This window comes from Hyperolius riggenbachi, chromosome 5 (assembly GCF_040937935.1).
Source record: "Hyperolius riggenbachi isolate aHypRig1 chromosome 5, aHypRig1.pri, whole genome shotgun sequence".
NCBI lineage: Eukaryota > Metazoa > Chordata > Amphibia > Anura > Hyperoliidae > Hyperolius > Hyperolius riggenbachi.
Window position 1 is genome coordinate 382,704,997 of NC_090650.1, and position 24,346 is coordinate 382,729,342.

The 24,346-nt window shown below is 43.2% G+C and overlaps 1 protein-coding gene across 7 annotated transcripts in view; it reads left to right on the forward strand.

Moving 5' to 3' along the window:
* Positions 1 to 24,346, forward strand: part of LOC137519052 (neural-cadherin-like) — a 150,746-nt gene that overhangs the window by 57,895 nt on the left and 68,505 nt on the right. For all 7 annotated transcript variants that reach the window (XM_068237673.1, XM_068237674.1, XM_068237675.1 and 4 more), the window contains 10 exons: positions 266 to 438; positions 2,055 to 2,222; positions 5,429 to 5,678; positions 8,702 to 8,829; positions 9,246 to 9,432; positions 11,618 to 11,761; positions 11,897 to 12,180; positions 14,395 to 16,000; positions 20,167 to 20,257; positions 22,254 to 22,438. In XM_068237673.1, the coding sequence (XP_068093774.1) occupies positions 266 to 438; positions 2,055 to 2,222; positions 5,429 to 5,678; positions 8,702 to 8,829; positions 9,246 to 9,432; positions 11,618 to 11,761; positions 11,897 to 12,180; positions 14,395 to 16,000; positions 20,167 to 20,257; positions 22,254 to 22,438 (3,216 nt within the window). The remainder of the gene's footprint in view (positions 1 to 265; positions 439 to 2,054; positions 2,223 to 5,428; positions 5,679 to 8,701; positions 8,830 to 9,245; positions 9,433 to 11,617; positions 11,762 to 11,896; positions 12,181 to 14,394; positions 16,001 to 20,166; positions 20,258 to 22,253; positions 22,439 to 24,346) is intronic.

Consider the following 24,346-nt stretch of genomic DNA (forward strand, 5'->3'; position numbering starts at 1 on the left):
TTGATCGGTTTGGCATATCGGGCCATAATCAATTAATGTATGCCTAACTTTAGACCAGATTATATTCAAATGCTTCTTAAATCCAAATGAATTGTCCATTTAAGCACAATTGAAATGTAGAACACCATGTCCACAAACCCTAGAATGGCAACAGATAAAATGGATGATGATGTTGAACAGACTGGCCTCTCTGTCTGTCTTCTGCTTCCTATTTATGAGGACTAATAGAGTTCTCGGTTTGTACATTTTCTTTCCTGAAATGCAGATTTCTTGCGTGAAGACACTCCAGTCGGCACCAGTTTCCTTCGTGTGGCTGCTCTGGACAGCGATCATGGAATCAATGCTGCCATAACTTATTCAATACCTGCACAGCAGCCAGAATACTTCAAGATTAACCCCAGCACAGGATGGGTGTACGTCAACTACCCCATCTCCCAGGTAACACTCGCCAGTGCTATCCAGCAAAAAAGGGATTAATTAGCACATGCTCGTTACTATAAATGTCCTGTGTACATACTCACCTGCTGTCAATCACTTAAAGGACAACTTAAAGGGGAACTGAAGTAAGAGGTATACGGAGGCTGCCATATTTATTTCCTTTTAATCAATACCAGTTGCCTGGCAGCCCTGCTGGTCTATTTCTCTGCAGTAATATCTGAATAACACCTGAAACAAGCATGCAGCTAGTCTTGTCAGATCTGACATTAAAGTCTGAAACACCTGATCTGCTGCATGCTTGTTCAGGGGCTATGGCTAATAGTATTAGAGGCAGAGGATCAGCAGGGCTGCCAGGAAACTGGTATTGCTTAAAAGGAAATAAACATGGCAGCCTCCATATACCTCTCTCTTTAGTTCCCCTTTAAGTGAGAGGAATATGGAGGCTGCCATATTTATTTTCTTTCCAATACCAGTTGCCTGGCTGTCATGCTAGTCTATTTGGCTGCAGGAGTGTCTGAATCACACCAGACACAAGCATGCAGCTAATCTTGTCAGTTCTGACAATCATGTCAGAAACACCTGATCTGCTGCATGCTTGTTCAGGGTCTACGGCTAAAAGTATTAGAGGCAGAGGAACATCAGGATAGCCAGGGAACTGGTATTGCTTAAAAGGAAATAAATATGGCAGCCTCCATATCCCTCTTTCTTCAGTTGTCCTTTAAGGTACCCATACACTCATCAATTTTCTCATTCAGTTCCTTGCAGATTCGATTCATCTGCTGAGAATTGATTCCACAAAATGTCAGACATCGATGGAAAGTGTTGATGGAACAGGATGAAAAATGTAAAACAGTGGAGGGCAGAGCATTGGCAGATTGATGGCCTAGCCCTATAGCTTTGCACTGCATTGAACAGTGCACTTTGCAGTTTGATCAATTTTCAATAGATTCCCTGTTGGAATCTGTTGGAAATTGATGTGCAGTGTGTGGTAGGAATCAATTCCCTTCTGAACTGATTCTTTTCAGAAAGGAATCAGTCATTTTGGAAAAAAATCGAATTTCCAGTTTTTCTCAATTTCTTTTAAATTGGACGTATTCGAAAATTCAGACCAACTTTACCAAGAATTGTATGGTGTGTGATGGATTGTCAAATAGTATACAACCAAAATAAATTGTATATAACTATTCAGTATGTACCAAGCTTTATTTGTTTGTATAAACAACAAGAAGGATGGAATTATTTTTTTAAAAATAGTGCTGTTATGTATGCAAATGAGGCACTCAAATAGTAAGTAGAATAAGGCCAGATGTCCTGAAAAGCAAATATAAGGCAAAACACCATTATCTGACTGAGAAAACACTACTGATAACATTTTAGTGCTGAAAAGTTCAAAACGTCATTACTTCTGTTTGTTTTGCAGCACAATGAAGCAGATTTTACATCAGACTGTCATGGCTGCTGTTTAGAATTCAGTCTTAAAAATGCAGATATTAAAAAAGAAAGTAAAAAGTCCTACATAGGATTAGGACCATAGACCCAATTGTTTACCTCTATTGTTTACCTCTTCAGTTTACTTTCACTGCAGGTTTGCTTTAACACCTTCTGCATTTTACCAGACATCTCGTATCACGCGCCATATCATTGCCACGGATGGGGGAAACAGGAGCTCCAGTGTTGAACTTTCAGTGACCATCACCAATGTCCTCAACCAGCCTCCCCAGTGGGAACAAGCCAGATACTGGGTCTCCATCCCTGAGAGCATCACTCCAGATACTAAGATTGTGGTAAGTGGTGGTCTCTGCGGCTTGTTCTCACATTGTCCCAAAGTGTGGAATTAACAATTAATTATTAGAATTCTTTAACGCCCTAAGGCCAGAAACCCACTAGCAGCCTTTTCCAAGCGCTAGTGATTTGAAAAAGCTCTTGCTAATGCAATGCTATGGGGGATTTTTATAAAATCACGTCGCTCCAGTGGGATCGCACCCATTCAAATCAGAAAAGCGCTCCTAGTGGGTTTAACCACTTCGCATTCCAGGGTTTTTACCCTTTACAACTTCTGACAATTTTAGCATTTCAGCTGTGTCGCTATTGATACAGCAACAACTTTGTTATTACTTATGCCATCAAAGTGATCTATATACTGTTTATTTTGGGATAGTCAAGGCTTTATTTAGAAACATTTTTCATACAATTGTTTAATTTTATAGGCATTTTACTGGGGAGAATAGGCATAAATAAAGATTTTCCACCCTTTCTAATTTTCACAGGACAAGTGCTAACACCTCAAAATACATTACAGGTAGTCCCCGGTTAACGAACGAGATAGGGACTGTAGGTTCGTTCTTAACTTGAATCTGTTCTTAAGTTGGAACATTGTGCCATCTCTGTCCCCTGTACCTCCATTGTCCCCCTCTGTGTCACCTCTGCCCTTTGTAGCTGCTTATACAAGTTTAAAAGCCATTTTTTCTTAGAATGTTTTAAAATTGATTTTCTCAAAAACTACAAGTCCAATTTGACTAAACATTTTTATGACTTGTTCCCATGAAAACACAGAATCCATGCCGTTCGTATCGGCAGGTTATTCTTAAGTCGGGCGTTTGTAAGTCAGGGACTTATGCCATATTTCATAGCCTATGTGTGAGAGAACGCGGAAAAGACGCCGCGTGTGCTGCTGAGGAGGCGGCTGATTCCGCGTCCAGCGTGGCGGTTTGCACGCGGCAACGTGTGTCTGGTGTGGCTGAGTCTGTTAGTGCACACAGGCTTAGGAATACGTGCGCACGCGCTGAGAGGCAGAACTCTTATACTGGGCAAGGAGAGGTCAGCTGATCACGCCGATCAGCTGACTCCAGAGCAGCTTACTATTGGTTGATCAATTAGGGGTGGTGCCGGAGAGCACTACTCCATATATAGTTACTGCTAGCCAATCTCAAGTTGTCTGCCGTTACGAACACTACGTGGAAGCACTCAGACCTTAGTCAGATCCAACAGTGTGTTTGAACCAGGTGGACCTGGGAATTCACACTGAGCCAGATTACTTGTACTGTTATTCTGTTTATGCTTAGACTAGTTCCAGGGTGTAGAGACCACGGACCTCACACCCAGACTAGGGTACTTGTGTTATCAATCTGTTATACTTCAGACTAGTTCCAGGGTGTAGAGACCACGGACCTCACACCCAGACTAGGGAACTTGCGTTATCAATCTGTTATTCATCAGACTAGTTCCAGGGTGTAGAGACCAAGGACCTCACACCCAGACTAGGCATTGTTGATATCTGTTATGACTTACTGCTTTCCTGACTATCCCTTTGATCGCTGATTCGGTACCTCGCATATATGAGATTCCGTTGCCGGACCTTGCTTGCCTTGAATACCGAATCAGCCTTCTGTCTTTGTACTTTATCTGTTCGTGTGTTTTGCCGACCAGGTGTGCCCGACCTCGAGAGCTATCTCTACTCTTAAGAGATAGTCTCCAGATCAGATAGTGACATCCACCTTCAGGTGTCACTCACCTTCTGGTCCTTCCTACCTCCAGCCTGACTCCACCCCTTGGAGAGTCTCAGGCAGCTGGAAGGTTCCTGTGCCCTCAAGAGCAGTATTCCTTTACTGCCTATGATAACCTGCTCAGCAGGTGCATTACTCAAAGTACTACTGTTACACCAAACACTCACATACCTATAGGTGTCCAGAGGTTAGCAATATATCTGTATTATCGGTGATTCTGCAGATCATCAATAATCAGGTATATATCTGCATTCTTGGTGATACTGCAGATCACCAATAATCAGATTCTCTCTGCGTGCTGACACCAATCGTTACACTATGTGTCTAAAGCAATTAAATGCAATCTCTAGGGTGCACAGTTTGGGGACCCCAGTGCTGTACAGCTACGTCACTAGGCAACAGCACAGCAATGCATCTATACAGTGTTGGGTCCTCAAACTGTTGCCCCTGCGATTGCATGTGATTGCTACAGGTGGCAGCCATTACAGGTGTCCAGGAATCTTAAGGCTAAGTATAGGGGACACAAGGGGTTAATCAGTTAAATAGGGGTTAACACTTCACTACAGGAGGAAAACACACTTTATCTTTTAACGTGGCACTGTCACATTAAGAAACTTTTTCATGAATGAAATGCTGCTCTTCGTAACAATCATTCCCTTTTAAACCGTTGCACAATGACTCGGGTGCACTCGTACACGCACACGCAAGAGCAGGCAGTGCGATTTATAATGCAGCATGTAAATCTGACCTCCTGGAATGCATAGAAAGATAAATTAGAACGTGAAATTTGCATCCTAAAATCTAAACAGATGTGTATTGTTTGGAATACATCATGATACACAAAGTTTTATGCATTGCACATAAATTGCTTTTGCATTTTGTTTATTTGTTTGGCTATGTTGCTACGTTGCTACACTTCCTGCACCAATATCTATCTTAGTCTGCTGCATGAGCACTCTTCAGTGTTCATTACACCTAGAATATTCTTATTTGGTACTTGTTAGTTGTTTTCTGGTCTACATAATATTCCAAAAAAGTAATGCTTTTCCCAACTATGGTGACCCAACCGGGAGCCATTTTTGTAGAAGCTGCCGGTTAGATACATCAATGCCTCCTATGGCTTCCAAAATAGAACAAGTCTGAGCGTTCCAAATGTGGGAACATGGGCAAAGACCAGTTTTTCTGTTTCTATAGCTCAGCTAGTAATAGGAAACACTTTGGTCTCAATTCACTAAGCTTTATCGAACAAACATTTGATAATTTACCTCATGGGTAAAATCTAATTTTGAATTCACCAAGGTGTTTTAGATTTGTTGAACGTTTTATCGATAAAACATTTGATAAATATATAACACCTTAGTGAATTCAAAATTAGATTTTACCTATGAGGTAAATTATCAATTGTTTGATAAAGCTTAGTGAATTGAGGCCATTGTCTGTTTTCTTTCACCCCTGACATCTTCTAATCTGTTGGTCTTTTATTTCAGACAGTGAAAGCCATATCACTGCTGGACGACCCGCGGGTCACATACAACATAGAAGAGGGGCTCGTGCCGGAGACGAACAACCCCATTCGCTTCTACCTAAAGCCAAATCGTGCAGATGGTTCAGCGTCTATCTTGGTATCTGAACCCCTGGACTATGAGGGAACCAAATTCTTCACCCTAAAGATTAGAGCTCAGAGTGTGGCGACAGTGCCTCTGGCGTCCTTTACAACTGTATACGTCAATGTGACTGGTATGTTTCAACTGTATGTCTCTATGCTTGTGCTGGATACAATTCAAACTTAGAGCTCTGTAACAAGCAAACTGGTTTCACAAGTTTTTTTACAACCCGTGAGGCTGTCTTCCCAGTTGATATCCAATAAAGTCTTGGGTGCCGTACTTTTACTGGTATATTTCTTGGACAGACACTCAGATCAAATGTGGGAAATAATGGGAACACCTTATATCAAAACAATCTAAGTCATTAATAGTACAGTAGCATAAAGAGGAATTGAGTACAATAAGAGATTATTACTCACATCCAGGCCCAGGGCCGGAGCTACCATAGGAAAAAATGGGCAATTGCCCCAGGGCCCCAGAGCCTGTAGGGGCCCCCAAGTTGTCCATCCTCCATCTTAACTGTTGTTCCCCAGGGACTCTGCAGAGTCTGTTAAGTTGGGAGGTGATTGGGGGAGGGTCAGCGGCCAGCTCAGGTGCCCAGGAGGAAAATTTGGCTGCAACAAAGGGCATCTAATGACACTTTTTGGTCACGGGGTGTCTGTTGGGGGGCCCCCAGGCTAATTTTGCCCTAGGGCCCAATTGTTACTTGAACCGGCCCTGTCCAGGCCCAAACACAATTAGACCCCTGCCATAAAACATTCACCTCCCGCTGCAAGTGGTACACTAGTGGTGCACAAGTCATGGAAAGATAACAATTTTTCCCAACTCTTATCCTGACCAGTTTCTGCCTTCCGATATGCTCAGGGGCAGAGCAGGATCATCCTCCAGGCAGAGCTGGGACAAGGTCCTCCAGCACCCAAGGCTGAGTCACCAAAGTGTGCCCCTCCATCCCTCCCACCCCAGCTATCACTCACTGATTGCTATTAGACTAAGCGGTGCTCCAGGGCCCCCAACGACCCCCCAACCTCTTAATCTCTAGTTATCTGACTTGCAGTCACTGCCATGTATCCCATTTTCTTATTTCTCTCTGCTTCAAACACAATAGAGGAATAATAACTGAGTGAGTTGTGCGCCCCTCCTGCACTGCGCCCTGAGGCTAGAGCCTCTCTAGCCTCTGCCTTGGCCCGGCCCTGCCTCCAGGCAACCTAGGCAGGTGCTTGGGGCCTACAGGGTGTCAATGGGCCCACTAGCCACCTTCTCTGACCTCTGTTCACTTCATCTTGCCAAAATAAAACACAAGGGGCCCAAAACCTACTATCTTGCCTAGGGCCCGTCACATCTTAGTCCATCTCTGGTCAAGGTTATTGAGAGTAGGCATACAAGTGAGTCTAACATATACAAAAGGATTGCAGTATATACTTTGGCTGTGCTCTGACCACTCGGGCTGCCATTATTGTTGGTACCATCACCGGGAACTAAAACTCCTCCCCCTCTCTGCATAGGGTTTCTCAGTCAGTTCTAGAGTGAACCTGAAGTGATCATAAATGGATGAGATAAACAAATTGTATCTGTAGACTTTTAGATATTGTATCTGTAGTTTCATTGTCTTATCTTGATTGCAATTGTTCCGCTGTCTTCTATGTTCGTTCACCTCCCATACAGAGTAATGATGACCTGTTGAACTTTTTCTCAAATTCTTTCTGTCAGAATGTTCCCACAGTGACACACTTTTATGACTTCGAATTAGCTATTAGTGAGAATCTCCCACCAGTTTGATTCCATCAAGAGAAACTGTGATTTATAGCACTGGGTTTGTTTTTACCCTTGAAACTAAAAAAAAAAAAAAACAACAAAAAAGGAACGCAGGCAAAATAAATGTAGAATTTCTACTGTAAACTGTAATAAGATTTTGAAAGATAAATATTTTAAAAGCTCTTCATTATAAATGCTTTTGTAAAGTTATGCCTAACCCAATGGCACACCCTGGAATTCTGCTTAAAGTTAGTTTAGATAATTGTAACTGATTTTCTATTCAAATTAAAACTTTACCTGTAAAAAGCAGTATTACTTCCACATATTCTCCTACCCAAAACTCCCTATTGGTTATTCCATTTTATGGATGCCTTTGCTGCCTGTCCAATGATGAAGATAAGAAAGTTGATTTATCTTACTTTCACTTTCGCTGAGCCTTGTTTAATTTCATCTGCTTATGTCTTGGAAACTACTGAACATTTGCAGGTTTCATCGAAGTCAACCTTAATGTGATACTTAAAGTGTACCTGAGATGGGGCCAGAGGAAAAATGTATACATACCCGGGGCTTCCTCCAGCCCCATCTGGCCTGATTGCTCCCTCATGGTCCTCAGCCGCCGCTTGGTTCGTCAGCAACTGGCCCTGGTAAGTTGTCCAATTGTGGCCAGTCAGCGCAGGTGCAGTCCAGCTGCGCACACTCCCCCGTCACGCTCCTGGCTATGGGAGTGTGACGGGAAAACACATGGCCGGGCCGAGCATGTGCAGTATGCCCCGGACCAGAGGACTTTTTGGGGCAATTTGCAGAGGATCCAGGTGGTGACTGAGGATGCTGAGGGAGCAATCAGGCTGGAGGGCTGGAGGAAGCCCCAGGTATGTAAAGTTTTTTCTTTGCGCCCATCTCAGGTTTACTTTAAGAGAAAACAAAGTGAAGAGATAAACAACGAGCGGAATATCGGACATGATAGAATCAATCGAACGCATCTATCGAGCCGGAAAACGAAACATGGGTTTCCCGGCATAGCAGTCTGTTTCTGTGTATCAGATTGCTCAAATATATGAACTATTGTATTGTTTTTATCTATCCTCTCCTGGCAGCGAACTGAGCTTCCTAGAGGTAAGTATTTTATGGCTGTAATTCCTTATCAGTAGTCGGACTGAAGAAAAACTGTCAGTTGCATAACTGAATATTAACTCTTTCAGGCAGAGAAAGAAGAAAAACATCACAGTATATTTAGTTGTGTGCTATGCACTGAACTTATACATGTCAAACTCATCACATCACTGAAGGTTCACGTTAAATCATTTATCCATGATTTCCGCGTTATGCGTTTGCTGGGTTTGTTGGTTAGCTTTGCCTTTTATGACCCCATTGCTCATGTCCAATCTATAATTCAATCTTCTGCAGATGTAAATGACAATGTTCCATTCTTCACGTCCTCCACATATGAAGTGACTCTGCCGGAAGGAGCTGAGATCGGCTCATCCATTGCGCAAGTCATCGCCACAGATCTGGACTCCGGCCTCCATGGAAAGGTCTGCAGCATGTTTTAAAAATACTGAATATATTTGCATTCAACAATGAAGTGTACCTGTCATCTTTACTAGAAAGGGTACATCTCTCTTTTGTGATGTTTGATCTGATTGGCAAAGTTCATTGAAAATAGCCTCTGCATATTTTTTCATCATATGTTTGGAAGTACAATTTAGGGTGGTCGGTGCTACAACTACAAATGAGGTGGTGTAAATCTGTAGGAGAAATGTATTTCCTTAAACTTTTACGCTCATAAATATTCCAGGCATGGCATGGATTTGAAGTTTTCTAGTTTACTCCTCTTGTTGCATGTAGTCCTTAAAAAGCATAAAAATAAGACCTTCTTACATATCTGTACACCTGCCCTTTATCTGACATTGTCTTACAATACATGTGCAGTAAAATTGCTTCTGTGCAGGTTCGATACACCGTACTGAGAGATGTAAATGAAGACTACCAACATTTTGCCATTAACCCGGAGTCTGGAATTATATATGCTCACACTTCGTTTGATAGAGAGAGGCAAGCGTCTTACCTCATAGAGGTCCAATCTCAGGACTCGTCAGAGTCAGCCCGACCAGGAATGCAAGGGCAACCCAACACAGGTCAGTCTGTCTTACCTCCAGTTCACCAGATACTATCCCTGACTACTCAAGATTTTGCTCTTGGCTAAGAGGGTGCTCGGGACTGTCCCAGTTGAGAATCTAGTGCATGTATAGGTGTTCTCTAAGGTCCACTGAGCTCGCTTAGTCATCCAGCATGCTGGAACTAGGGCCTGTTCAGATGGGTGATTGGACATGTCTCATTTAGCTGATGCCAAACCAAACGCTTCTCTGTAAGCGAGCATAAGAGCATTTGGCATCGGATCCCTTTGTTCGGTCCTCACACTGCGTTTTGACCCCCATGTGGGGACAGGAAGTGCCACAGTTAGGCAGACCAAATGAGAAGGCAGAAGGCTACAGGAACGAACATGGCATTTACGCAAACAATCAGAAAAGATGGTAACGATAATTAAAAAATGCTGTCCATTCTTTTGAATGGACTGCGCTTAAGCGAAGAACGCTGCGACCACCGAGTTTAATGCCCATGTGAACCAAGCCTAAGGCAATAATCTACGAGTACCTGCCAGGGACAATATAACATTTAAGCATGCAGGATGCAAACAATGTATATTTGATTATTTCTACAAGGGTGGTTCTGACCCCAAGTCTTGCTCAGTTTCAAGCTGTTGTAATAGCACAGACCAAATCATGTGTTACTAATGCTGATACCACATTGCTCAGCAGTACATTGTACAGTCAGGGCAGCACACCAGACTGTCTAATGTGGAGACCAAGAGTATAAAGTCAGTGAAATGTTCTCTACCACATCAGAAAATACTTCACCCACAATCCATAATGTCCAATGACAGTTCCACTGGGGCCGTTCTGTACCACCACCAGATCCTTACACATTCACCTGCGGGTGTTGGGGTCGGCATGTGGCATCCATCCTCAGCTAGCTGAGAGACGTGGTCTAGCTGCAATGGCCCATGAATAGCTTGGACCTAACACCATCTTATCTAATCACAAGTATTACCAGGTCTGAGATCTTTATACAATATTGCCTAACTGTTGTTCTTTTTGTGGATGTTTGTAACTGCTATTCGCCTGACCATCAGAAAAAGCAGATGGACAGAACCAGTGCTTCCATAGAGACAATCTGGGCATTTGCCCCAGAGCCCCAAGCTGGCTGCCCATCCAGGTCTCCCTCCAACTTTATTGTGGTCTTTGGGGCACCGCACTGCCGAAAACCCTGCGGGGCGGCAGCCGGCCCGTGGTCCTGAGGGTGGTGAGGGAATTTGGCAGAAACAAAAAGGGGTAAACTAATGCTGTTTTAGGAGGGCACTAGGGGGCCCCCAGGTTTATTTTGCCTGGAAACCCTATTGGAACTAGAACTGGCTATGGAGACGGATACCTGAACTCAATTATTATAGTCAGGGTTTACCATAAGGTACTGTAGGCATGCCTACAGGCGCCTGATGAAGGAAAGGCAGCTCACTCCCCACCCCTAGTGCCTCCCTCCTTCCCTATGCATGAGTCCCGAGCAGAGTGTAAATGAAAATCCAGCTCTTGGCATTCCACTGATGAGATCTTCCTTCAGTTGGGGGCACCACTAGCTACTTAATACTGAGGTTAGCACTGGCTGCCTAATGCTAAGAGACACATATAGCTATGTGAGAAGTGACATCTCAGCCAGCCAGCATACTTGCAGTGCGGTTCAGTGGGGGTTTGTAGGAAGGCGAGGTCTAGTGATAGGACATATGTGCCTGTGGCTGAATAGAGTACTGGTTAAGGGCTCTGCCTTTGACATGGGAGACCAGGGTTCGAATCCTGGCTAGGGTCAGTACCTATTCAGTAAGGAGTTCAAGGCAAGACTCCCTAACACTGCAGGGTGGCCTCCTGAGCACGCCCCAGTGGCTGCAGCTCTTGAGCGCTTTGAGTCCGACAGGAGAAAAGCGCTATATAAATGTTCGGATTATTATTATTATTATTGGCTCCAGTGATGTAAATCCGGGCCTGATTATAGTGCCAGAGATTCTCGATATTCTCTTGAGACAAGTTTTTGCATGGTACCGAGGTACTGATTTTATTAGAGAGCTGCCATCTTTCTGTAGGCAACAGAACTGCTATTTTTTTTTTTGCCCCAGTGTTCACACAGCAGTCTCACTGACGTCACAGGAAGATGCTTGTTTTCCAGAGTGATGGGCCTCTGTATGATGAGATGACTTGGCATCTGTCTTGTCTTTAGATACGGCCTACATGAGAATATTTGTGAGTGACATCAATGACAATGCTCCTATGTTCCCGCTACAGAGATATGAGACCAGCGTGGAAGAGGATAAAGATGTGGGTTATGTTGTGCTAACTGTAAGCGCTGTTGATGAAGATGAAGGTGAAGTATTTATTCAAAGTGTTTATACTACTTATTTGGAACTTACATTTTAATACTTTAAATTAAAAAAATGAATAGCTTGGTGAAAAAGACAGATTATTCCTATTTGTAAGACTTTGCTGTTCTCCAACACAGGTGCCAATGCCAAGTTAAGGTACCAGATCACCAGCGGAAATGCCAAGGGGATATTTGATGTGGAGCCGGAGATTGGAGCAATTTTCCTGACTCAGAGTCTGAATTATGAACAGGACACACAGTTTGAGCTCAGGCTGGTGGCCTCTGATGGGAAATGGGAAAATCACACCACTGTGGTCATCAATGTCATCAATTTGAATGATGAAGCTCCGGTGTTCACCCAGAGTGAATACCATGACAGCATTCTGGAGGAACTGACAGACCTCCCAGTACTGGTGCTCCAGGTATGACCCCATCATGAAAAGTTCACAGAATTATGTTGGGTTTTCTTTTAACAAATTGTGAAAATACAAAAGCTGTGCTTACAAACGAACACTAGGAATCCAGCACAGGAGGTTTGGGAACAGCCGACGCCACCATAGACCGTAATAGGAATTATGGCTATAGTGGCGCACAGTGAGTAACTTTGGTGCCGTTAGAAGATGGAACTGAAGTCACTTTTAGAACCCTGTAATTCGGCCGCCAGCAATCACTGGAAGCCGAATTACGTATTTCCCCACCATCCACGTGGGCCTGGAGGGGGAATAGTAATTAACGCCGCCGGGAGTTGTGCAGGAGCAGGGTTAGCCATATACCGGCTGTATCCTGCGCCCCAGTCTCCTGGTGGCTTTTCCGTAGGTATGCCTTACAAAAGCCACTTTATTTGCCAAAATCTATATGGAGAACAAGGTAGCCCCCTGCATGCCCAACCCTGCTCCTAAAAACATGAATCGGTGGACCCCAAGACCCTAGTGCTGATCCTAACAGTTGGACCAGTCCCAGCCACACAAACCACACAAGCATACACACTAGCCAGCAAAGGATACGCTGAGCCCAGCGATTCTCAGTTTGCAATGCTGGATGCAATAGATGCCGTGTGGGTGTGAGTATCTCGTCACTCCTGCTGCTCATAACGGCTTCCACCGAGGATACACGGACAAGGTAATGTGGTCACTGCTGGGGTGATGCTTTATCAGGAAGCAGTGTAGTTCAACCACACACACGCTGAGTCACGTAACCAGTCAATGTCATTTACAGGTAACCCAGGATGAGCTCCTACCTCAACGTTGTGTTATGGAAGCATTTCTGGAGAAAGCAAAGTGCACACCACTGTCCTTGAGCTGGTTATCACTACCAGACTTATTTTTCTCCTGACAGACAATAAGTGGTGCTCAGATTAAAGATGTGATGTATAAACAGCGCAGTTTATCTATATTTAAAGGATACCTGACCTGAGTTGAAGCTACCTAAGGTGAGAACAGAGGTGTGTTCATGCGGAATCCACATACCCCTGTGTGTTGTCCATTCTTTTCCTTGTTCCCCTTGGCCCAAGTAATCACTCCTTTAAAAATTAGATTTTTGACTGGTCAATTTTTCAGGCAGGAAGAGTCAGGCTTGCAGCAATGTTGCCTCCTATCAACCTTCCATTCTAACCTCTTCCCCGCCCTACTCCCTCCTCTTATGGATGGGGGAGAGGAGTAAACGGGAGAGTGATAGGAAGGAACGTCACTGCAAGCCTGAGTTTTCCTGTCATATTTTCCAAGGAGTGATTATGGGGATGGGTGGGAACAAGAAGACAACACTCAGAGGTGGGTCCAGCATGGACATACCTTGGTGCTTACGTTAGGTAGCTTTGTCTCGATCAGGTGTCCTTTAAAGAGAATCTGTATTGTTAAAATCGCACAAAAGTAAACATACCAGTGTGTTAGGGGACATCTCCTATTACCCTCTGTCACAATTTCGCCACTCCCCGCCGCATTAAAAATAGTCAAAAACAGTTTTAAAAAGTTTGTTTATAAACAAACAAAATGGCCACCAAAACAGGAAGTAGATTGATGTACAATATGTCCACACATAGAAAATACATCCATACACAAGCAGGCTGTATACAGCTTTCCTTTTGAATCTCAAAAGATCATTTGTGTGTTTACCTTCTGCCCCCTTCTTCTCTCATGCACTGAACATTACAGGCTTCCTGCAGACAGCTCTGCCTGTGCCTGTGTTTGTAATCCCTCAGTATGTGTCAGCCAGCTACTTTCACAGCCTAACAGAGGAGGATTTTTATCCAGCTCTCTTCTATCACTGATAAGATAGCAGAGAAGCTGCTGGCTTATGTAAATAAAACACACACTGGAGTGTGCATAGAGGAACAGACCAGCACGGAAGAGTTGGCAGCCTTCCAGACACAGGCCGACAAGTCTGACAGGGGAAAGATACATTGATTTATTACAGAGACTGTGATAGTACAAAGTGCTGCAGTGAGCCAGAACTTATTAGAATAGGTTTAGGAATTTGTAGGATGGTAGAAAAAACGTTGTAATTTTTGTTACAGAGTCACTTTAATCTATAAAACATCACTGGACAGACCTATCTATGTCATCCTTATTAACTTTGCATCCAGTGTGATTTTTGGTGTAACTTGTTGAAGCAACTAAGCTCTTCTTTTCCATATTACTCAGGTTTCAGCCAGTGATCCTGACCAAGAAGCCGATCAGAGTGCTCTCCGTTACTCCTTGCATGGCCAAGGAGCCAGCAATGAGTTCTTCGTAGACCAGTTCAGTGGAAAGATATATCTGCAGAAAAAGCTAGATCGAGAACAACGTGCCACGTGGCGATTCCTGGTTCTGGCCACTGATGAAAATGGTGAAGGCTTGACAGGGTTTGCAGATGTTATTGTCAATGTTAACGATGTAAATGACAACCCACCAACGTTCTTGTGCACCTCTGATGGCTGCTTCATAGGATACGTGGCAGAAAATTCCCCCGCAGATACCGTGGTAATGGAGATGACAGCTTTTGATTTGGATGACCCAAAATCTGGGAAGAATGCCATTCTGACCTACAGGATTATCCAGAATGTGCAAAATGAGATAAACCTTAATTTGTTTGGTATCCACCCTTCCACTGGCTCCATATACACAGTGCTGGGCACTTTGGATAGGGAGAAGGAAGACAGATATCTGATTGTTGTGGAAGCCAAAGATGGAGGTGGTCTTACTGGGACTGGCACTGCCACCATTATAGTGTCTGACATGAATGATCACGCACCAGCATTCAGTCAGAAAATGTACACTGCTCTTGTACCAGAAAGCGCCAGTGTTAACAGTGAGGTGGCTGTTTTGCATGCTTGGGACAATGATGAGGGGGAAAATGCAATGATGGCCTTCAGTATCATCGGAGGAGATGATGACCGCAAATTCTTTATAGAAACAGATAAGATCAACAAACGTGGAATCATTCGTCTCAGGAAAAGGATGGATTATGAAAAGCCCCATGAGAGATCCTTTAATTTGACCATCAAAGTTGAGGACATGGACTTCTTCAGTCTGGCCCACTGCATCATCCATGTTGAAGACTCGAATGATCATGCTCCCATGTTCTATCCACATTTTTACGAGCTTCCTTCCTTATCAGAAGATGTCTCTTTGGGCACAGTCGTGGTCCAGGTGACTGCAGTGGATTTAGATTCAGGAGTGAATGGATTGTTCTCCTATCACATTTTAAACTCTTCAGATCCTGGTAGGCAGTTCTCAGTGGACCATGATGGCCATGTTGTAGTCTCAAGCCCATTAGACAGGGAAGTATCTCCTCATCATCGGCTGGTGATACTAGCCATAGATATGGGTGAACCAGTCCTCACTGGAAGCACAACCATTGTCTTCAACCTTGAAGATGTCAATGACAATGTTCCAGAATTCGAAGCTCAGTATAGCCCCATGATCTGGGAGAACTCAAAGTATCCACATGTTGTGCAAATAAACAAAACATCAACATTACTATATGCTAAAGACAATGACACAGTGGCCAATGGACCTCCATTTTCTTTCTACTTGATGGACAATGATGACTGCAGCCTGACAGACTTCCACAATGGCAGTGCCATGATCACCGCCCTACGCAGCTTTGACAGAGAAGTAAATAAGGTGTTTCACTTGCAAATTGTTATTGTTGACAGTGGAAACACTCCCATGTCCTCGACTAATACACTGGCAGTCGTAATTGGGGACTTAAATGATCATCCTCATTCTCCTGGGCACCTTGACTGTATTGTCTACACTTACAAAGGTAAGAATTCCAAATAACTTGGCAACATTTTTTTTTTCCACATTTGAATATAGACTATGGATAATGCATCTGCTTTCGTTCTTTACGAAACTAGGAGTTACGTAAACTCTTCCTAAAGTAATGAAAACATTTGACATATTGCTGATATAATTTTCTGCCATGTTTCATTTTGTCTCTCGTATTGAAAATGTTGATCTAATAATATGCAATTCACACAGATCTTAATATATAATAGCTACTTAAAGAGAAACTGTCGCGGAAATTTTAAAAATTAAAACATATACAAATAAGAAGCACATTTCTTCTAGAGTAAAATGAGCCATAAATGACTCTTCTCCTATGTTGCTGTCACTTACAGTAGGTAGTAGAAATCTGACTTTACAGACAGATTTTGGGCTAGTCCATCTCTCCATAGGGGAATCTCAGCCAGCATGGCCTTCATTCTTTATAAAGACATTCCCTGAAAAATATTTATATAATGATGCTGGACATCCTCCCTGCTCAATGTACACTTTTTTGGCAGTTGGATGGAGCAACTGCCATTCACTAAGTGTTTTTAAAAATAGAGGAAACCCTAAGAACCCCCTATGAGAAGATGGGCTAGTCCAAAATCTGTCGGTAATGTCAGATTTCTACTACTCACTGTAAGTGACAGGAACATAGGAGAAAAGTAATTTATGGCTCATTTAACTCCAGAAGAAATGTACTTCTTATTTGTATATGTTTACATGTATTTTAAATTTTAAGATTTTCGCGACAGAGGTCCTTTAAAGAGTAATAGCTACTTAAAAATGTAATTAATAAAATTGCGGATTGCTCACAATATTCATTTATAGATTATCTAGCTATTGTAAAATCTTTCTTCTCCCTTATTTTCTTTGTGAAATTTATCACAGGTGGTGACATCTAAAGTTCTGCCAGGTGATATGTACTGAATGTTTGTTACTGAGAGTTCTATGCAGAAAGGGATATATTGCTTTCTTGGCAGTGGGAAAAAAATGCTATTTCCCACAATGCAATGAGGTTCACAGACAGCAAACTGTCAGGATCATGGTCATGACATCACACGGTGGGAGGGGTCTCATTACAATACCAGCCATACAGACTACCCTGATGATCTATTCAAGAAAGGGAAAAGATTTCTTGTGGGAAAGGGGGGTGTCAGCTACTGATAAAGTTCAAAACTTGGTTTAAGTTCCTCTTTAAGCTCGCCATGCACATTTGCATTCTATTTAGAACAACTTTGACTCTGAGGCACAAAACTTATTGCATTAATGAATGTATGCTGCTTAAGCCTTGAGCACTCACTATATGGACTATATGGTTCCCAGCCAAGACAGCTGGTCACAGCCATCTCTGCTGAGAATACACTGGCACTCAATCCTACTTGATTCGCTGGCGATCAAATTGGCCAGTGCACCAGCAGTGCTTCAACTCAGCCAAGCATAAGTCAAGGACATTGTTCTCCTTCTCACCCCCCCCCCCCCCCCCATTACAACAAAACATGTTTCTAGCTTGGAAGCTAGAGATGCATCTGTACAGCATGAGGTTCAAAACTGTCCCCGAGGAGCCAAGTACCGATCCTGGTGGGTGACAACTGAGCGGCGTGGAGCAGGTGGGGTGAGTAGGAGAACATTTTCCAAGAACCATCTATCCTTTGTACAAAGCTTTATGATGACTGTTGTCTTCAAGCTCCCTCCCATTCCACCTTTTTGCATCGTTTATCTTCTTGACATTCTGCAACTTCACCGGGACCATGAAGAAGGGAAGGGCATTGGCACTGGGCATGCATGAGCTCCTAACTGCACATTCCAGTAAATGGAATGATGTTGTACATCTACTTTCCTACGTGGGCACTTCCTTTTAGTGGGCTTATGTGGTTCAAAGCTCATGCACAGACAATGATTCTTCCGGCCCTTAGGATTTGACAGCAGTTAAATATTAAAGAGGAACTCCAGCCTAAACAAACATACTGTCATTAAGTTACATTAGTTATGTTAATTAAAATAGATAGGTAATATAATCTCTTACCCACACTGTTTTAAAAGAACAGGCAAATGTTTGATTTCATGATGGCAGCCATCTTTTTGGATGAAAGGAGGTGACAGGGAGCATGAGACACAGTTCCAACTGTCCTGTGTGCTGATCACCCCTCCCAGTTGCTAGGCAATGTGAATAGCAACATAGGAAATCCCATCATGGTCTGCACAGCATCAGGGGAAAAAAGCCCGGGCTTTTTTTCTTTGATGGGTGGAGCTTAGCTAAAAATTCAGCTAACAATGATGCTTTGGTAAAAAAAATAAAGTTCTGATGCTGTGAAACTGTTTAAGAAACACCAAGCCTTTTCAGGTCTGCTGAGTAGATTTTTAGTCCGGAGGTTCACTTTAAAAGCCAGCAGAATGGGGTAGGGGAGAGACCCTGGGGCTCGATTCACAAAGCGGTGCTAACCCAGTTAGAGACTTTAGGCATGATAACCATTGCACCACACTGGTGAAAAGTCAGTTTAGGCGTGATAAGTTTAGGCGTGATAAGTTTAGGCATGATAAGTTTAGGCATGATAAGTTTAGATAAGTTTAGATCGCACGCAAAGTCCCGCACGCAAAGCCTCGCCATTAAACTCTATGCGAAGTGCACCAGACTTTGCTAGCGCAAAACTTTTGATCAGCTGTGCACTGCGGTGCTAACCCAGTTGGTGCTTAAACTTATCATGCCTAAACTTAACATGCCTAAACTTATCACACCTAAACTTATCATGCCTAATCTGAGTTTAGGCATGATAAAGGGCTTTTCACCAGCGTGCTAACTGTTAGCACCGCTTTGTGAATCAGGCCCCCTGGAGTCAACCAGCAGGGGTAAAAGCATTTTTAATTTTTTATTGCTACACTTTTGCGCTCTTTAACAAATCTGAACAGATTATCTACCCGCCTAACACTAGTGCCCCCACCCACGGAATAAATCTATCTTCACACCTAACACTAACCTCCCTCTCCATGTCTAACACTTTCCCTTCCCCCTTCCTAACACTAAACTTCTTGGCTATATTATAGCTGTACCCCGCTCCTGCCTCACAAAATTCTTCTGTCCCTACTGATATCTGAGTGTAGCCAAACTCAGTGATAAACAGATATCACTGTAGCCAAACATATAACCGCCCACACTCAAAATAAGTATCCTGTGTCCCATAGCTGCTAATTTGCAATGCAGTCTATGGAGGTGTTAAAGGGAACCTAAACTGAGAGGGATATGGATTTTTCCTTTTAAAATAATACCAGTTGCCTGACTCTCCTGCTGATCCTGTGTCTCTAATACTTTTAGCCACAGCCCCTCAACAAGCATGCAGATTAGGTGCTCTGACTGGAGTCAGACTGGATTACCTGCATGCTTGTTTCAGGTGTGGGATTCAGTTACCACTGCAATCAAAGAGATAAGCAGGACTGACAAGCAACTGGTATTGTTTAAAAGGAAACATCCATATCCCTCTCAGTTTAGGTTCCCTTTAAGTAGCGGCTAACACCACTCCTCCACAATCAAATGCTTTGCTGTGTGCATTTGTTTATGTGTGTGTTTGTGAATGTGTGTGTACATATGTGTTTGTCAGTGTGTGTATTTGTGTGTATTCCTCCTGGTTTCTTTCTGCTTCTCAAAAGCATATTAATCAGCAGGGGCGTAACTACAAATCATGGGCCCCCGCCCCGTGTTCACAGTCCTCTCAACATGGGAGTTATCATACAAGGGTCATAAACCAAGTGTGGTAATTTATGCATACCTCCCAACTGTCCCTCTTTGGGAACCCAATCCCTCTGTCCCTCTTTTTTCCTCATTTGTCCCTCTTTCGGGACTGATGTACAGATCTGTGCTAATATATGTATTTTTCTCCTGAAATGTGTTTAACTGACTCTAAACTTTATTCCCATCAATTAAATTGCTATGTTTCTTATTTGTAAACGTTAAAGTGAAAGAAAACTACTGAGAAAGGACAATTTTTTTTGCATCTGAATTCTTTGTGATATGCATGGTGGGGGGCGTGGTTAGAGGTGTTGTAGGGGTGTGTACCTCTTTCTTGGGTGCATATTAATTCGGCGCCCAGTTCCCGAAATCAGCTGATTCGCCTCTTTCTTATCTCAAAATGTTGGGAGATATGATTTATGGTCTTTATTCCTCCACAGGGATTCTGCCGATGCTGGCCCTGGGAAAGGTTGTAGCACCAGACCAGGATGACTGGGAACACAAATCGTACATCCTGGAAACAAAGTCAAGGTAGATAAAGTGATATAAAGTCCACTTGTACTGACCAAGCCAGTGTATTGCTTCAGATATATCTCAGAAGGCAACTACCAGCTATTCAGGCCATTAAAAGAGTCATGGTGATGGGAATGTACAGAAACTCACAGTGATCAATTAGAAATATTATCCTAACTGATGATACACTACATTATGGAATCAGAAAGGCCATGTGTAGGCAGAGCTCATCTGAATTGTAAAACCAGCCTAATGGTGGCTACACACATTCACTAAGGTTCACTAAGACAAATAGCACCCCTTATCAAAGTTAGCACGCCTTATCAGCGTAGCATAGCAAACTTATGACTACTAATTGGCAATGACGAGAACTCTACTAGTCCTGCCCTGAGCCCCTGCTGGTTCGTAGCGCTCGCTATGCTACTCTGATAAGGCGTGTTAACTTTGATAAGGCGGGCTAACTTTGATAAGGCATGCTATTTGTCTTAGTAAATCAAGCCTATAGATTATTACCCAATGTGGCAAGCAGATCGATCCCTCTCTGATCTGAATCTGATCAGAGAGGCATTTAATCCTTCCACACACAGCACATCGATCTTCAATAGATTTCCTCATTTCAAGGTGAAATCTTTAAAAAACAACAACAGTAGATGCCTTTCTGATTGGCATCTGCAAAAGTATGGACACCTTAAAGGGCCACTACAGCAAAAAACAAACAAAAAACAAGCAGTTAACATCTGACAGGTTTGTGACAAGTCCATCTCTTCATGGGGGATTCCCAGGGTTTTCTTTGTCTTCAAAAGCAGTCCCTTAGCAGTTGCTAAGTCTAACTGGCAAAATAGTGTGCAAACGAGTCGGGAGGCTGGCTGGTATCTTACTATTTTGGCAGTTGTCGTTCAGGGAAAGTTTTTGAAATTAAAGAAAACCATGAGAATCCCCCATGAGGAGATGGACTAGGTTGATACCTGTTAGTTCTTTTTTCACTTTAGTGGTCCTTTGTGGTAGGTGGACCCTGAACATTTCAACCAGTTCAGTATTTAAGGGATATTATTGATTATACAGTCTTTACCAAGTAATTAACCAATTACCCATGTTTTGGAACACTTGTACCCCCCAAAGAAAGCAGTCTGGGACAGAATATTTCCAGAGGATTAGATTCCCGGTACTAAACCAAAGGCCACCAACGTATAAGACAAGATACAACACTGAGTGCCGCCTTGTAACTTATGTCCCTCTGTCCCTAGGGTTGTACAACAGACAAGGGGACATGATTTGCGTGCGGAGGAAAACATTTTTTGCCATCTATTTAGAAAGGGGTCCTTCACAGTGAGAGTGGATACAATCTGGAACAACTTACCTCAAGAAGTAGTTATGGCAAACTCTATATCTGCTTTAAAGAGGGCTTGGATGCTTTCCTTGCTTTGAAGGGCATCCACGGCTATAATTGTTAGGTAATTCCTGGAATGCCACCTGGAGTCAGGAAGGAATTTTTCCCTTTTAGGCTAATTGGCCCAGGCCTTGTAAGGTACTTGCCTTCCCCTGGATAAACTGGGATATGTGCAGGTTCAGGATGGTGTTTTATTTTTTTATTTTTTTCTGGTTGGACTTGATGGACGAATGTCTTTTTTCAACCAACTATGTAACTATGAAGCTAAAGTAAAATAAAGGTGGCCAGTTTACCTTTTTTCCAGCCCCCTGTAGTCCTCCTGGTCACTTGCCCTTGTTCTGCTCTGTTCCAGTCGCAGGCTTCTGTGCTTCCTTGATCATAATCATGTTGCCGGAAGAGTTCAGCACATTCAAGTAGCTTGCAGACTTCTGAGGTGACAGCTGCTGAAAGGAACACAGCGAAATGACGGCAAGAGACCAGGAGGACTACAGGGGGCTGGAAGAAGCCCCAGATAAGTTAAACTGGCCATAGTCATCTTTAAAGAGTTGTAAGTCTATTAGAAGACTTGTAGCTCAGTTTTATTGATGAGGCCTAAACTCGAGTTCTGTTGCTCTTAAACCCTCACAGGCTGTTCTCTCTGAACGACACGTCCGGGATGCTGACTATAAGGGAAGGAGCTCTGCCTGGCATCTATAAGCTGAAGGTGAAGGTGACGGATGGGGTCTGGCCTGATGTTCTCTCCACTGTAAAGATTGTGATAAATGACATTACTGAAGAGGAAGCTCACAATGCTGGGTCCATAAGATTGCATGGTGAGAAGTACCGCCTCATGCAGACATGATAACAATGTTCACATTATTTGTTTATTTCCAGCCAGGCCAGACTACCTGACTCTCTGATGTCTTTACAGTCAACTCTATCTTTCCCAGCCAGCCAATGACTGTGGCTGTCAGACTCCTGCAATGCATTGTGGGACTTGTAGTTCCTTAACAGCTGGAGGGCCAAGTTTGCCCATGCCTGCCCTAGCCATACCCCCTCTTTTACTTGTTCCCACTCTTCTCCTTGAAGCGGGATTGTCACCATAAAAATCTAATTTCAGCAGCAACTGGTCTGAGTGTATTAAAGTGGACCCAAATTAAAAATACAAGATTTCAGAACTAAAATCTATGTTCTAACTTATAATAATAAATAGCAGCCTTTTTTCAGCTGCATGATGACAAATATAAAATATTTTACATTTATTGGAGGAACCCCTCCCTTCCTTTCATATTGTTCAAAAAGGTCCGCGCTCAAAAACATAGGCTATAGAATAAAGAAAGTCTCACGTCCCTTATTCAAATCCTCAGCAGACAATCCGAGGTGAGGTTTGGGTTAGACCATCCACTTTAATTCATATAAGCCATGAATTCACGTAACATGCAAAAAGAAAAAAAACAGAAACACATATATAGTGCATAACTGCTGGATTGATAAAGATTCCAACACCTCTCCGCAGTGCTCTTCCTTCACCTCACACTACACCATCTGTGCTGGGACACCCCCCCCCCCCCCCCCCAAGTGCACTCACCCAGATGCCCCCCAAAGTATCCGGAGGTTGGAATTATAGCTTTTGGGGGTTTGGAACGATCAATATTCCAAGCAGTCCACTCCTGCTTCCTAATAGCCACTTTGTTCCTCAGTATCACTAAAACTTAAAACAGGCTGACATAGTGTAAAAACGTCAGATTTTAATAAGTAAAAAAGGAGTAATGCACTCACAAGCAGTGACTTCAGACAAGCGTTTCAAGTACAGGGATGGTCCCCGGGTGACTGTCCCGACTGCTGCCGTCTCAGATGCTCGCTGAACGCTGCTCCAAACACTTCCGTGTGTTCTCAATCTTCCCTTGCTGGTCGCGTGTGCCGTAGCTCCACCCTGGGTCACCCAGGGACCATCCCTGTACTTGAAACGCTTGTCTGAAGTCACTGCTTGTGAGTGCATTACCCCCTTTTTTACCTATTAAAATCTGACGTTTTTACACTATGTCAGCCTGTTTTAAGTTTTAGTGATACTGAGGAACAAAGTGGCTATTAGGAAGCAGGAGTGGACTGCTTGGAGTATTGATGGTTCCAAACCCCCAAAAGCTATAATTCCAACCTCCGAATACTTTGGAGGGCATTTGGGTGAGTGCGGGCACTTAGGGGGGGGGGTGTCCCAGCACAGATGGTGTAGTGTGAGGTGAAGGAAGAGCACTGCGGAGAGGTGTTGGAATCTTTATCAATCCAGCAGTTATGCACTATATATGTGTTTCTGTTTTTTTTGCTTGTTACGTGAATTCATGGCTTATATGAATTAAAGTGGATGGTCTAACCCCAAACCTCACCTCGGATTGTCTGCTAAGGATTTGAATAAGGGTTGTAAGACTTTCTTTATTCTATAGCCTATGTTTTTGAGCGCGGACCTTTTTGAACATTTTGGTACATTGTCTAACACAGCAATAGTGTAACGCGAACCACGCATGCAATTCAGTACTTGTTTGATCCTAAGCGCATAAGTATTTTTTGAAATTCCTTTCATATTGCCGGGAATTTTCCGGCAAACTGATGGAGGAGATAAAAAACAAAACACAGGCAGCTACTGATGATGTCACAGGGGAGGTGATCTCAGCTTGTGTGAGATTTCACATAGACAACGCACCTGTGAGGGAGGGTAGCTGATGACAAACACACCCATGATCTAAAAC